Here is a 14,092-nt window from a genome sequence, read left to right on the forward strand (position 1 = left end):
GCTTGCAAGGAAGTACCACCTCACCTAGCTTTTGGCATAAGTGCTAGAGATCAAACTTGGGGTCCTCAAGCTTTCAGAACAAGGATTTATCACCCGAAATGGCTCCCCAGACCCAGTTCCTTGTCTTTACACTAGAAAGAAATAAACTTGAATATCATTAAATGCCTGGAGTAATGTGTGAATGCTGACATGTGTCCACGCGACTTAGGAAAGGTGAACTGCCATGGTCCATTAAGAAGAAAATGCAATAATTTTTACACAGTGATTCACCTTAAGAAATACAAATACCTAACAGAAAAAAATTTGAAAAGCTTGTAGGTGTCTAAAAAGGACTAGTTTATGAACTATTAGCCCAGCCATGCTATGTCCTTTCATGTAACTGTAAAAAAGCATTCACTAGATTGCTAGGCATTGACTATAAAATTGTCCAGTAGGTACGTATGACAAGATCCAAACTCCCCAAAGTACATGTGCATATGCATAAACATAGACATACATACATGTGTCCACGCATGCATATATAAGTATGCATACATATACACATATACATACATGAGGGTTTGTTATATACATGTATGTTTATATGCACATATTACCCATATGTATATGTGAACATATATTTAAATATATTTTGGAGCATTAGGAAAAATAAATACATTGGTAAGCATTGAGAAAAAAATGCAAAAATTAATGTGAAAACAATAACAGGAAGTTTACTTACATATCTCTGTGTAATGCGATATGTTTAAATGAATATGGCCAGGCATGGTAGAAATTGTTTATTTCCTGTTTATTTCCTGAAACTTGGGACAGTGAAACAGGTAGAATAACCAGTGCCTATAAATTCACAGCCGCCATGGGAACAAAGAGAGGTACAGCATTTACAAAACATCCTATGTCATTATCTTATAATTTAGAATATATTTAAAAATGAGTGGATATAAAAATCATCTACATTTTTTAAACTGAATTTAAATTGTACCTATTGTCTAAACTAGTGTCTGAATTTAGCCACTGCATTGAAAACAATACAACTTCCTTTGACAGATTTGATCACACTGGTTCCAAGACTCTTTTGTTGTTGATCTTGACACAAAAGTCGCTATATCACCTTGGTTGACTTGGACCAAGCTAGCCTCGCACGAATAGACATCTGCCTGCCTCTGCCTCCCGAGAGCTGGGTTTAAAAGCATCCATCACCGCATTCCTCCCGTGACTCAGGCAGACAAGACAAATCAGATGGTTCAGTAGACAGAAATGCTTGCTCTAAGTGAAGGAAACCCAAGTTCAATCCCAGGGTCTTACTGAGAAGAGCGAGGAATGACCCTCAATGGTGGGTTGCTCTCTGACTTCCATGTGCATACCATGGCACGGACATTCCTGTACAAACACACAAACACATACACACACACACATGCACACCACACCCCCCATACCACACACACATATGCCACACACACACACACACCACACACATGCACAACACACATGCATACACACACAACATACAAATGTATACACACACAATTCACACATACGCATACAGTACATGCACACATGCAAACACACGTCCATAGGCATACACCCCCACACACACACATACACCATACAGGCACACACTCACACCAAACCTTCTTACAGAATTTTAGATTTGTTTACATATATGCAAACCCTAAACAAGATTTTTATTTGTGACAGTGTCTTTTAGTAGCTCAAGCTAGCAACAAACTCACTTCTACTCAGACTTCCGCTACTTCACCTTCTACTCAGACTTCTGAGGGATGGTATTTCAAAGGTTCACCACCACACTCAGCGTGAAAAAATGGTTGTCTTTCAGCTGTCAAAGTTGCCCAATACTCTACTTACTTGCTGTCTTCAGTTACACATGGGGGCCTGTGGAATTTCACCGCAGAAGATGAGTGAAGGTTTTTGAAAGCTGTGGCTTATTAAGCCTATAACTTCGTCATCAGACGGATGCCTTGGGCAGAATTGTTTGCAATATTCCCTAATTTTTCCAATTTGTCTGTCATTGTTTTAAAGTAGCAAAGACATTGGTATTAGGCTTTTCAATAGTTCTTCACTCAAAGAGCACGGAGAATTTCCTTTTCTGAACGTTGCTAATGAAGGGAGAAAGCAGTAATCAGTGTGGTCACCCATGGACTTTTGCTTGTAATTTTTCTGTCCCCATGAGGCAGAGTTCACTGTCATTGTAAAGAGTAATTTATGAAGGAGAACCTACAAGTTTTGATCCAGATAGTTGGAAAGTCACCCATAATCATTTCCATGTGCTCATCCCATTTTCTAAGTCTTTGTAGTCAGTTTCAGAACATGGTGCTGTAATTGCTTATGCTCTGCCTATCGTATAGGTGCTTGGTATAAATGCAAACAACTATCTATTTAACCACCACTATATTAGATGGTGTCCTCTCAGAGCTTAGATGACAATGGATTAAAACCGGCTCCCTCCTCAGAGGGTAGAGCTGAGTGGAAGCAGGCTTTTCTTTCGTGGGGCTACAGAATTTCTCTTCCATCTGCGCAGCCAATAACTGGCTGAGAGCACAACTCTGATTAGAGACAAGCAACAAGCTTCCGTCTTCATGAACAGAAAACAAGGTAGAGCATGCAGCCTCTGGGAGACAGCCGTTTACTCTCTCTCGAAGAAAAACAGCACCCAGCGATCGGAGCAGCATATGGCTGAAGTCCATCATCTGACAAGCTCTTTCCAGCCTTCCCAGAAATGCCGGGCTGGCCACTGAGATCTGCTTTTACTTCCTGATTTTGATTACAATGAGTCTGCCGACCAGCTGTGAGCACCCAAGTCTGGGGAAGGTGGCTAGATTCCGAAGCGCTTATGTTCATGGATCGCCTTATGCAATCAACAAACCAATTGATATTAAGCCGCAGAGGAGACGGTAATTGCTTTCCTTTCCTTGGTCGTCTGTCAGTTTAAAAAAAAATAAAATGTGTTCGCTACCTTTTGGTAACTGCTTTGGAGATCTGCTGAACTGGGGGAGGGTCCAGGAGTGAGGTTAGTTGTTAAATTCAGTGTACAGGGGGAGTTGGGAAAAAATTAACCTAAGAGGAGAGCCTACAGATAATCTTAGTTTAGTTTAGTTTAGTTTGGCAAAACCTAGTCCAGTTTCAAGGTCTGTGGATTTCAGAATGGGGAGATGGCTAATGCCAATGTTAGCAGGAGAATCATCCAAGAGGATGAGTGGAAAGGGGATTTAGCAAAATAATAGATTTGTTAGCAACACTTATGACCAGATACCTAAGAGCACAGGCTCTCTCTCTCTTTCTCTCAATGTGTGACAGTCCCATGAGAAGCACGAAGTTTCATTTGGTCACTCCGGAAGAGGGCAATAGATCGGTTTTAGATTGTAATGTTTTCTTAGTGAAAATGGGCTTCTTTTTTTATTTGTTTGTCTGTTTTGTTTTGTTCAGGGAGGGTTACTTTTTTCTCCAGACTATCCCAAACTGTGCTGACATAGTGCCAGAGCTATTTTAACTATGTTAACTATCTTAACTATGTTAGCCATACCTAATACCTATGATGTCTCATCTAAGCATTACTGCATTAAGTGTACCCCAAGACCCCAGCATAACATGGTCATTGTCAGCTGCCTCACACCTCTACCATAGGGGTAAAAACTCAAATCCACACAAGCTTCCAAAGCCAAGTGTAAATTTATTTTCCTGCTTCCTCCTCCCCCACTTTTTTTGCTTTAAAGGTAAATCACTTGGTCATGTAAGTCATCTTATACTCTGCATAAGTTGATGTGTGTGTGTGTGTGTGTGTGTGTGTGTGTGTGTGTGTGTAGTCAGGAAAGTTCAGGCTATTCCCAATTAATTTTATTTTTTAATGAAAAGCCTAATGTAGTTATCCAACAGCAGAGGAGCAATTTAGAATCATGATCCGAAGTTAAACACAGAAATAAACAGCAGCAGCAACAAAAACCTCAATTTGCTGTCCCTGAATCTCAAAGATTAACATATCAGGAACTTGAAAACATTGAGAAACCCTCTTTGTTCGGTTTTTTTTCACTGCGTTTTATCATTTTAAAAATTAGATGCTGTGGTGTATTTTGCAGGTAAGTAGTTGTAACAGCATCTGATAAAAGTCAGTGTTTGGTGGCATGGACCTTGGAGCCACATTTTATCATCCTGATTGACGATTTGTAATCAACCAAATGCCTTCTTATGTAGCAGATGTATAACTAAATCTTTCTGTTTAACACCTCTGCCCCTTGGGACTGAGATAGGGTAAGTTGGTCCTGAAAGCAGTAGCTGGACAGTATACCCAAGGAAAGAACATTGAAATCATGATTCGTTTTATTCCATAGCTAATTTTTTCTACGGTTACATGTTTTAAAACCTCTGTTTAAAAAAAATAGACATAATTTAAAAGATTCTAGAGAAACTGTCACACTGGAGTGGTGCTGCTCCATGACCCTAGGTTCACCAAAATTTACCCAAAGATGATCAGTCCCTTTCAGGGCGATTGCTTGGGCTCCTCTAAGGTCAGTAAATAGCATCTATGTATTTACATTTACATAATAAGGGTTGTATTTTTTGCAGATAGGTAATTGATTTTTTTGACTTAAAAAAAGAAGGAAGGAAGGAAGGAAGGAAGAAAGAAAGAAAGAAAGAAAGAAAGAAAGAAAGAAAGAAAGAAAGAAAGAAAGAAAGAAGAAAGAAAGAAAGAAGGAAGAAAGAAAACCCTCATGAGGAAAACCCTCCAGCATAGTGGCACATGCCTGTGATCCCAGAGTTTGAGATGTGATCACAGGAGAACCAGGAGTTCAAGGCCAACCTTAACTGCACAAATAATTTGAAGACTGCTTAGGCTACATATGACCTTGCCTCAAAAAGTAAAATAAGCCAGATGTGAGAGTTTACTCCTATAATTCCAGTACTTGGAAGGTTGACACTAGAGGATTGCAATTTTTTTAGGTCATCTCAGGCTTCATAGTAAGGTAAAGGAATCTATGACTAAATAATAAGACCCCGTTTCACAAAAGGAAAAGGCAAGAGGAAAAGAGGGGAAGAAATGTAGGGAGGGAGGGATTTAGGGAAGGAAGGGAAGAGAAATAAAAAGTGGTCATATGTTGTTTCTCCTTGCCCAGTGATGCATGTTATTAACTTGGTAAAAAGAAATCTGGCTTTTTAGTTAAACCCATGGGGTGAGGGGTGAAGTAGGAAATCTAGTATAGAAGTATAAAATACAGTTCAAATCCAGGCATACCCTTATCAAATAATGACTTACTGTAAGAAAAGTGTGCTAGAACACAGAAAAATAATTTCCATCTTACAAATCAGCTACATTAGAAGTATAGCCACACGGATATTTAATAGTTACCCATTTTATCTCAAGTGGCAATGAAGACATTATCAAAGCAGTTAAAGCACTAAATTAATTAAACTCAGTGTTGAAGAGAATGACAGCTCTGCCATCTGGAATTACCGTGATTTTCTGTATTTGTAATTTCTAAAACATTTAGGTTATAGTCTCCACAAGCTCTAGAGCACTTTATTTTTAACTTGCAAAAAACTATAACTTTTTAAATTCATAAAATTTTGGAATTTCAATCTTAACACATAGAGATGGAAAGATCAATTCTTTTTGATGCCCTTACCCTGGAGTTTCTTGAGTCTGTGAGATGTTAACCTTCCACACCGGCATGGCATTTGTGCTGCCTAGTATCCAGGTCTCGCTTAGGTAATGGTAATGTTGAGATAACAAGACTGCACTGCTTTTGTGGGTACATAATCTCACAGCAACTCTCCTGGTCCTCTGGCTCTTGCAGTCTCTCTGTCACCCTTCGGTGATATTCCCTGAGCCTTAGGTCTGTGGGTTGTGCTGTAAATGCGTCAGCTAGACCTGTCTACCCCAGGGTCAGTTGTTTTCTGCATTTTGACCAGTTGTGGATTTCTATAATAGGTTCTGTCCGCTGCAGATTTCTTTGATAAGAGGTAAGAGTTATACTTGTTTGCATAAGGATAAGTATTTACAGTACTTATAATATAATACTTAGATATAATACAGGTTTAAGAAAGTGTCACTAGTAGGTTCTCCTCTAAACCACAGATATTTGGGTAGGCTCATAGTATCAGTAATGGATCCCTGAGTATTGAGAAGGTCTTAAGTCCAATTAGGCAACTGTTGGTTACCCCTAAGATGTAGATGCCACTAGTACACCTTTGGTGATGACTTGCTGTGCTGCTGGTTATTAAGCTGGTTTGTAGGCATCACAGTTGGGAAGGAGGGTTGCTTGGTTTTTCTCTTGGAAGCTTACATAGAACCTTCCCATGTTATGAGAGCTACTCCTCGGAAAGGAGGATTCCAGGTCAGTTCCAGCCCAATTCCTCCAAGTCTCGTATCTAAAATATGTGTTTTCCTCAGTAACAGGAACTTACCTTCAAAATCTGGAGGCAGCTATGCACAATTTCAATACTTATGTTTTGAGGGTCTCTTGGACTCCCCTAACCAACAACTCAAAAGGAAGGATCCTATGCTTGGCACTGGGTTTTGGCTAGATGCTCTGTCTCTTAAAGAGAGCATTATCACTCCAAGTGGCAAAATTTCATTTAGAAATGTGTATTCTCCCCTCATTATGTACCAAAAGAAAACAAGTACACATTGTAAACAGCAAATCTTCGCCAATCAGAAATTTAATTTAGGCTCCATTAACTTCTCCGATAACATTAGATTCTTAAATCAACATTTCCTTTTCTGTAGTACTTTTGTGAATGGGACCATTAAATTAATTATATGTGTTTCTAATTCTTCTTAACTGGGATCACCTTATTCCCCTCCAACCTAAGAACATAATTGGTTACTGTGAGTTAAGCTATATTTGCTTAATCAGATCAAGTATAAAAGGACAGGACTGTGTTGTGATAACCAAACAAGATTCTTAGAATAAATACTGAAATGTCAGCTAGCTGAACTTGGGAGTGCCTTGGAGGACTCTGTAGACCTTTACTGCCATCCAGGAAATTCATATATTTTATGAATTTGTAGAAGCAATACACTTCATATCTTTCATTCACACCATCCATTGCTTTCTTAGTCTGGTAAAAATAGAAAGCTATTTCCAATAGTCTAAAATATTCAGAAATCTGAGCTGGAGGCCTCCAAGGTGCTCTCTTTCCTCAGTGTGCGGCTCTCCCACTTTGTAGGGGCAGATGTATTCTTGATCCTTAAGCTTACCCTCTTTTGCCATTCCCATTCCCACTGCTGCCATCTTGCATCACATCCTCATCCTCTCCTGCCTGAAAGTTGGGTAACTACATAACTGATTTCATTGTTAGCATCTTTTCCACGGGTTCATTTTCTAAAACACGGTCATGATATCCCCATATTTGTACTAATGGAATGCTCAAAACAACCATGATATAGTCTTCCAAAAATTATTTTGTTAATTGCCCTGGTTATTGACACACATTCTGTACTCTAAGTATAAAAAATTACTTGATATTCCTAATTATTTTTGGCTTAAAGTTTCCATATATGAATTTTATGAATCCTGGCTCATGGTACAAACCATTTTCATTAAATACTTTCCTACACCCAATTTTGAAATTAAGTTGTTACCTTTAACTAACGGCTTTCTTTTTCTTATATGGCTACTATAGCATTATCATAAGGGCTTCCAATTATGTGTGCATTTTCTTTTTTTTCCAATTTAAAATTAGTCTGATGGAAACTGTTGTCTTAGGGAGATGAATTTGGCAAGGGTGCATAACATAAATTGTAATGGAAAAGAACCATAGAAGCAAGCAGTATGAAAACCTAATAAGGACAGCTTCATTAAAATAAGAAGCCAAGTATTTGATAGAAATTCTGAGAGTTTCTCAAAAAAAGGAAAAAATTGGGAACTCAATACACATTCAAACACACACAAACAAGCAATTCTTAACATAGTTGTTACTCTAGAGATGATGTAGCCTGAAGATCAATAATGACAAAGTCCACTGAGGACTGTCTCAACGAAGCCATGGTATGAATGTTAAGCTAAGTGATATGGTGTCTTGAAGAAGGTGGGAGAACAGGGAGAAATAGAAAGTGGATCAGGGCAGGCTTAGGACATTGCTCCTCTAAAGTAATTGAATGATACAGACATTTCATTTTGGAGAGACAGTCGTGATATGTTTTATTGTCATCAGAATTTTTTTTCATTTTATTTCCCTGAAATATAATTTAAAGTGTATTCTTTCTACATTATACAATGATTCCAATGTTTAAAAGTTAATAGTAGGTAGTATTTTCCAACTGACCTTAAAGAGGGGTCAAATTTCTAAACTATTCCTAATGACTGAGGATTAATAACAAGTCGTAAATGGCAACCTTTGTACTACTTCAGCTCAGCGTTCAACCATCACCCAGCTACACAGAGACCGCATTGCTGAAAGGAGAGCAATAGGCCGTAGAGGTCGCTTAGAACATCTATTACTTGAGGTATTGGAAGAAGAGTCCACATAAAGATGACCTTCACATGTTAAACCAATTAGACACTAATTTACTTAACCCCCTGTGAGACTTAGCTTTTTTTGTAGATTTGTTTCTATGTCAAACAAAAATCATCACATAGAGTTGAACTGCAAAGGGAAGAGTCTGCTGTCACCCTTCTTTTGCCCTCTGTGATAAATGAAGGCAGAGAATAAGGAAGAAACACTGGGAGCTGCCAAAGCACCACAGTGTCCTGCAGTGTTTGTGTAACAGGTCTGAAGGTGAAGGTAAACTAGAATATGGTAATTCTATTCAAGCTCCCTTTGTATATGTAAATGTTATGTGTATGCCTATATACACATATTAGGAAGCTTCTACAATAGTAAGTTCCCATGAGTTTTTCAAAGGACTTACCTGATAATTATCCTACTTCATACTCCTTCCTCTACTTGCCCTCCTATCCCCCATACCATTTAATAGTTCACATTTCATTTTTCCCCTTTCCATGTTTATACCCTTTGGATTCCACTTTTTTCTCTTAAAATCCCTCTATGAGCTCTTACTAAGTTTTATGACTTCTTGGGTGTTCCACATGAAGCGCACATATGATGGCTCTAAAGACTCAAAGCCAGGCTCCACCTATGACAGAAGATGTATGGCTTTTGTCTTTCTGGGCTTGGGTTACCTCACCCAGGATGATTATTGCTAGTTCCATTCATTTACTTGTGAATTTCATTTCAATTTTCTTTACAATTGAATAACAGCCTAGGGTGTGTTTGCACCACATTTTCATTGTCCATCCAACAGTTGATGGGCATCTTGGCTGTTTGTATTTGCTGGCTATAGTAAACAGAGCCTCAGTGAACATAGATGAGCAAGCTTTACACTGATTTTCATAGCGGATACTCCAGTTTGCACTCTTACCAACAGTGAACACTGTTTCTCTCTCTCTCTCTCTCTCTCTCTCTGTGTGTGTCTATGCCATAATTTGTTGTCATGTTTTTTCTAGTCTTACCCATTATGAATACAGTGAGATGAAATCTTAGAGCAATTTTGATTTGCATTTCCCTGATGGAGTTTAAGTACTTACTCTATAATGGGAGGACAGGCCTCTCCCAGATACCACAGACTATAAGAAAATATCCCAGTACTAGCTATGGGTTATCTCTTTTCAGTTAATGCTTAGTAGGGTCACACAGAACCCTCAAACATTACAATATATTGTCATTGCTTTTGGTTACCAGAACTTAACGGTAAAACCCTATTCCTGAAGACACCATATACTTGAGTCATAAGACTGAAAATGAACCAACCTGGTACATATCTTGAAGATTTAACCCAATTGGCTAGCCTTCATAGTGATGGAAGATGCTGTGCACACTACTGGGGGATTAAAACAAACAATAATCTCAGTCAGCTGTAAACCCAGCCAGCTACAAAAACCATTGCCCTAGAAAGGTATATTCATTGGTGTAATAGGGACACAATTGTTATGGAAGTAACTTAATACTTTCTGATTGGATTTAAGGCCCACTCTATATGAAAGAACACACAACTGGTACTATTAACTGAGCCATCGACCAATGACTAGCTACGTTATATACCTCAGAGAAGAACCTAGTACTATTATTCTGCTAAATGGACATTGTAGTCAGCTACCCACCAAGTTCTTGTCGTTATACCTGTAGATTACTGTACCTCTCAACTCTGATGAGAGATCTTTTCTTTTTCAGTAAATGGTGATTAATACAGAACCCCCCAACTAGCCAGCATGAAGAGAATAAAAGACTATAGAGTACTCAGTTCTAAATGAGACATCTACATCACATCTCTTCCCACAAGGTGTCAGAGTATCAGAGAAGAGGGAGTAGAAAGACTGTAAGAGTCAGAGATAGGTGATGTCTACAGTGAAACAGTATTTGCCACACATGATAGGGCCATTACACAAATGAGCTCACACTGGCTGTGACCATATGTATAACACCTGGATCAGATCAAGCTAGTTATAATCAAAGCATGAATAAAGGATGGGTTTGTGCAGTTGATGGCTACTGGGAGATGAAGAATCATTTTGATTTAAGGATATAGCCCCTAAAAAGCTACTAATGCTATAGTAGGTGTTTCTATGCCCAGACACATACAGGCAGAACTAAGTGACTAAGTAGATTTTTTTTTTAAGTTAGGGAAAGTATTGGTGAGAGAATAGCAGATAAATTGTAGTAGAGGTAATAGGGCAGATTTGATCAGAACATGTCTTATGCATGTGCAAAATCCTCAAAAAATACAAAGTAAGTAAAGAACAAAACATGATCGGCCTCCTGATAGCCTTTGAAACCAGAGATATAGGAGTTAGACGTGATACTGTCTTTTGTATGACCCTAAGAAAAGACAGATCTATCAAGGAAGATAGTTTTGTCAGTGGTGGTGAAGAGAAGGACCCTTAAGAAAAAAAAATTGTCAAGGAGGGCATTATTATAGGACAGCTACTCTTCAGAGAAGATGCAGTGTGTTCTGAATATCAAAAGACAGCCAGGGCTTCCTGCTTTGGGCTCTCAGGACTGGTGAAACTATCAGGCCTCGTGGTCCATGGGGAAACATTATTTAAATACTCAGGCTAGGCAAGGTGCCTTTTTATATCCCCTTTGGGGGCTGTTGAGCTGCTCTCACTATTGTAATAGCATATTCCTGTATTTTGTGGGTCATATTCTCTTCTCACATCTAGACATATGAACATGAAAATCTGTATGTTAAAGTCATAGTGGCATTCCATAATTCATTCAGGATCTGATACTTAATAGCTAATCAGTAAATTCCTGTGTTTTCCTTTCCTAGTTAGAAATGGGAAAGTAATTAGAATAAGCAAATAAATCTATATTCTTTTGGAGATATTTATTAAATTTACAATTAATTTGCTTGATTTTTATAGGTAAAAAAATTCAAAATTCTCTAGCCTGGCAGTGGTGGTGCAGGCCTGTAATCCCAGCACTGGAGAGGCAGGTGAATCTCACATCTCCAAGTTCAAGGCTAGTCTGGTCTACAAAGTGAGTTCTTGGATAGCCAGAGCTATACAGAAAAACCCTGTATATGCAATTCTCCTGAAATCTAATCATATGATAATATGGAAATTTACAGTTAAAGAATCTCATAACACATGGTGTCAGTTTACCTTAATCTCTTGGGGTTAGTAGAAGGATGTGGCATTACTGCTGATTTTTATTTCTTTGAAATGCATATGCTCAGAGAAGTCTCAAACCTGTGGAACAAGAAAACGTTATTCAGCTGACCCTTGTGACAAGCATACAGTTTCCCTAAATTTATAAAAGCCCTTCTGCCCCCACTGTTCTGGGAGACTAAAATATGTGCTTTGGTTTCTTGTGTTATTTCTGAACAATAATAGAAGCTGGTATCCCTTATAAGATGTGATACTGGAGTTGCCATGGTAATCCATTTTGGTTATAACAAGAGTATTATGAATACCGGCAGTTTTCTGATCTCCTAGAGTTCCTAGTTTCTTTTCTTTTTCCTTTTTGAGTGTCAGGTTTCTGGTAGTTATGACAGGAAGAAGAGCAATCCGAGTGTCTGCTTCTGTCCCTGTGGTAGGAGTCATCTCTCCCTTCAAAGGACTTCTTGGGCATTTTGCCTTGCAAGATTTTGCTGATGTTTGATATTTCTCCTCCTCGTTGGTGAAATCTTCTTCCCTCCAGGGGAAAATGTTTTGGAATCCTGAGGCTGATAGATGTTTGAATGTCCTGTGGTGAGCCCTGAAAGGAAAAGATCATGTCAACCTTGAGATGGCCCTTGTCTGACTCCAGTGTGCATTCAGAATAACCTCAAAACAGAATAGGAAGGGGAATAACTAACTTTCACGTTGTTGGCTGTCTTTAAAGCTAACCTAGAGCTCTGACTATGCCACTGAAGACTGTGTCAGTCTAGAATTTCAGTGACTACAAAGATGATTAGAGTTAAGTCATTCGAAGGATAATAAGGTTTATAGGACCCATTAGTCTTTCTAGGCTATTAAGGGACTTGACATGTGCTGTGACAAACGAGGCCCTGACACTCCCTGTGAGAGGATAATTCCTTAGGGGGACATCCATCTATGCACTTGAGAATGCAAATTAAACCGCATATTCTAGGCAAATTAAAGGAGCAGAGGAGAGAGGAGAAATTTACATAGAGCAAGTGCACTTGCTCCTCCTGCCTCTACTTGCGATGGAGCTACTAAGAATGGAGTACACACAGTGTGAATCAGCTGCTCTCTTCGCACCTCAGTTCCCACTGGGCCTGTCCTTCAGATGACTTAAGGGTCAGTCTGTCTTATCATTTGTGGCAAGACACACTATTCTATACTTATGTGATAAAGGCTCCTGCTAGGACCTATGTAAATAAGACCCACCAATAAAGTTTTTATTAAGATACCATCAAGGCAGAGACTTCAAAAATTCAACTTGAGACGGCATTCATAGAGTGACAGGAAATGTAATTTGGCCCATGCACAAAGTTTTAGCTATTATGATCCTATGCACTCCTAGGAAGCACAGTCTTCTATGAAAATTCTGTGTGCAGGAGAACTCCAGTGTATAATCTACCTTAGCTACAGTCCCACTGGTCACTCAGGAGTACCATGCACAGAACATTATTAGGATAAAGATGAGCATCCCACTCTACAGAGAGATGGAAACTACTAAGCCTCTGCTACACCATCCAGATCTGAGTATATTCATTCATGTTTCCTTTCCCTTCTGTCTTTAATTGTTCAACAAGAATGTGCTGAACAGGAACTGAGTTCAAAGATGTTCGTTAGGAATGCGAAACCAAGAAAGACAAATTCCAGTCATTTTTTAAAAGTCATAGTATAACTACTTAGGCAAAAAATAAAAACTTAAATTATAACCACATAAAGATTTCCATAGTCTTCTAGGAGCTCATGGAAACAAAGTCATCACTTGGGCTCTCTATAATAGATATAGATATTTAAGTTCTGAGAAAGGATGGAGTGTTCTTCTGAGGACTGCTGGCTCTCTAGGCAGTGTAGACTTTCATCTATTTTCTGTTTAATTTCAACATAATCTAATGAAAAACTTAGGTTCTAGTGGTCCATAAATTATGTTTCAGGACGTAAGGTTAGTTAAGTGCCAGAACTGGGAACAAATTGTGGGTTTATGAATTTCGTTTTCTGTATTATTTTAAGCACGACACAGAAACAGAAGCCATCATTTTAGTAGTTCTGAAACAGTTTTGACTTCTAACTGGGGGGTATTGTCAAATGCTTCATGGGCAGAGTGATATTTATGCTCAGTTATGTAGAGATAAAGATGTGTGTGTGTGTGTGTGTGTGTGTGTGTTAATACTCATCACTGGAAGAAATCTGTCAAGGTTATGATATGTCAGAATGAATGAACATTTACAAGGACAGATTGTATGCATGCAGAATTTAAGAGGTTGAGAAGCAATCAGGGGAGGTGGTTTGGACAGGGAGAGGGGACTGTACTTTTAGGGTCATAATATTAAGCTAATATTTTCTAAGAAAACCTAATGCTTGAAGGTGTTTGCACATAAAAATGATCATAACTGCTCAAGAAAAGACATAGACTAATTTGCCTCACTCATAAAGTTCAAGATTTTATGACCTCCTGGGAA

The 14,092-nt window shown here is 38.6% G+C and overlaps 1 protein-coding gene across 4 annotated transcripts in view; it reads left to right on the plus strand.

The window, feature by feature from the left end:
- Positions 1-14,092, plus strand: part of Pde4d (phosphodiesterase 4D) — an 820,129-nt gene that overhangs the window by 452,926 nt on the left and 353,111 nt on the right. The window contains exon 1 of one of the 4 annotated variants that reach the window (XM_060385707.1): positions 2,597-2,912. The exons of the other annotated variants lie outside the window; for them this stretch is intronic. Within the exon in view, the coding sequence (XP_060241690.1) occupies positions 2,788-2,912 (125 nt within the window). The 5' untranslated portion in view covers positions 2,597-2,787. Of the gene's footprint in view, positions 1-2,596; positions 2,913-14,092 lie in introns of those variants that run through there. 4 annotated transcript variants of the gene reach the window in all.

The sequence above is a fragment of the Meriones unguiculatus genome, chromosome 6, assembly GCF_030254825.1.
Source record: "Meriones unguiculatus strain TT.TT164.6M chromosome 6, Bangor_MerUng_6.1, whole genome shotgun sequence".
Taxonomy (NCBI): Eukaryota; Metazoa; Chordata; class Mammalia; order Rodentia; family Muridae; genus Meriones; species Meriones unguiculatus.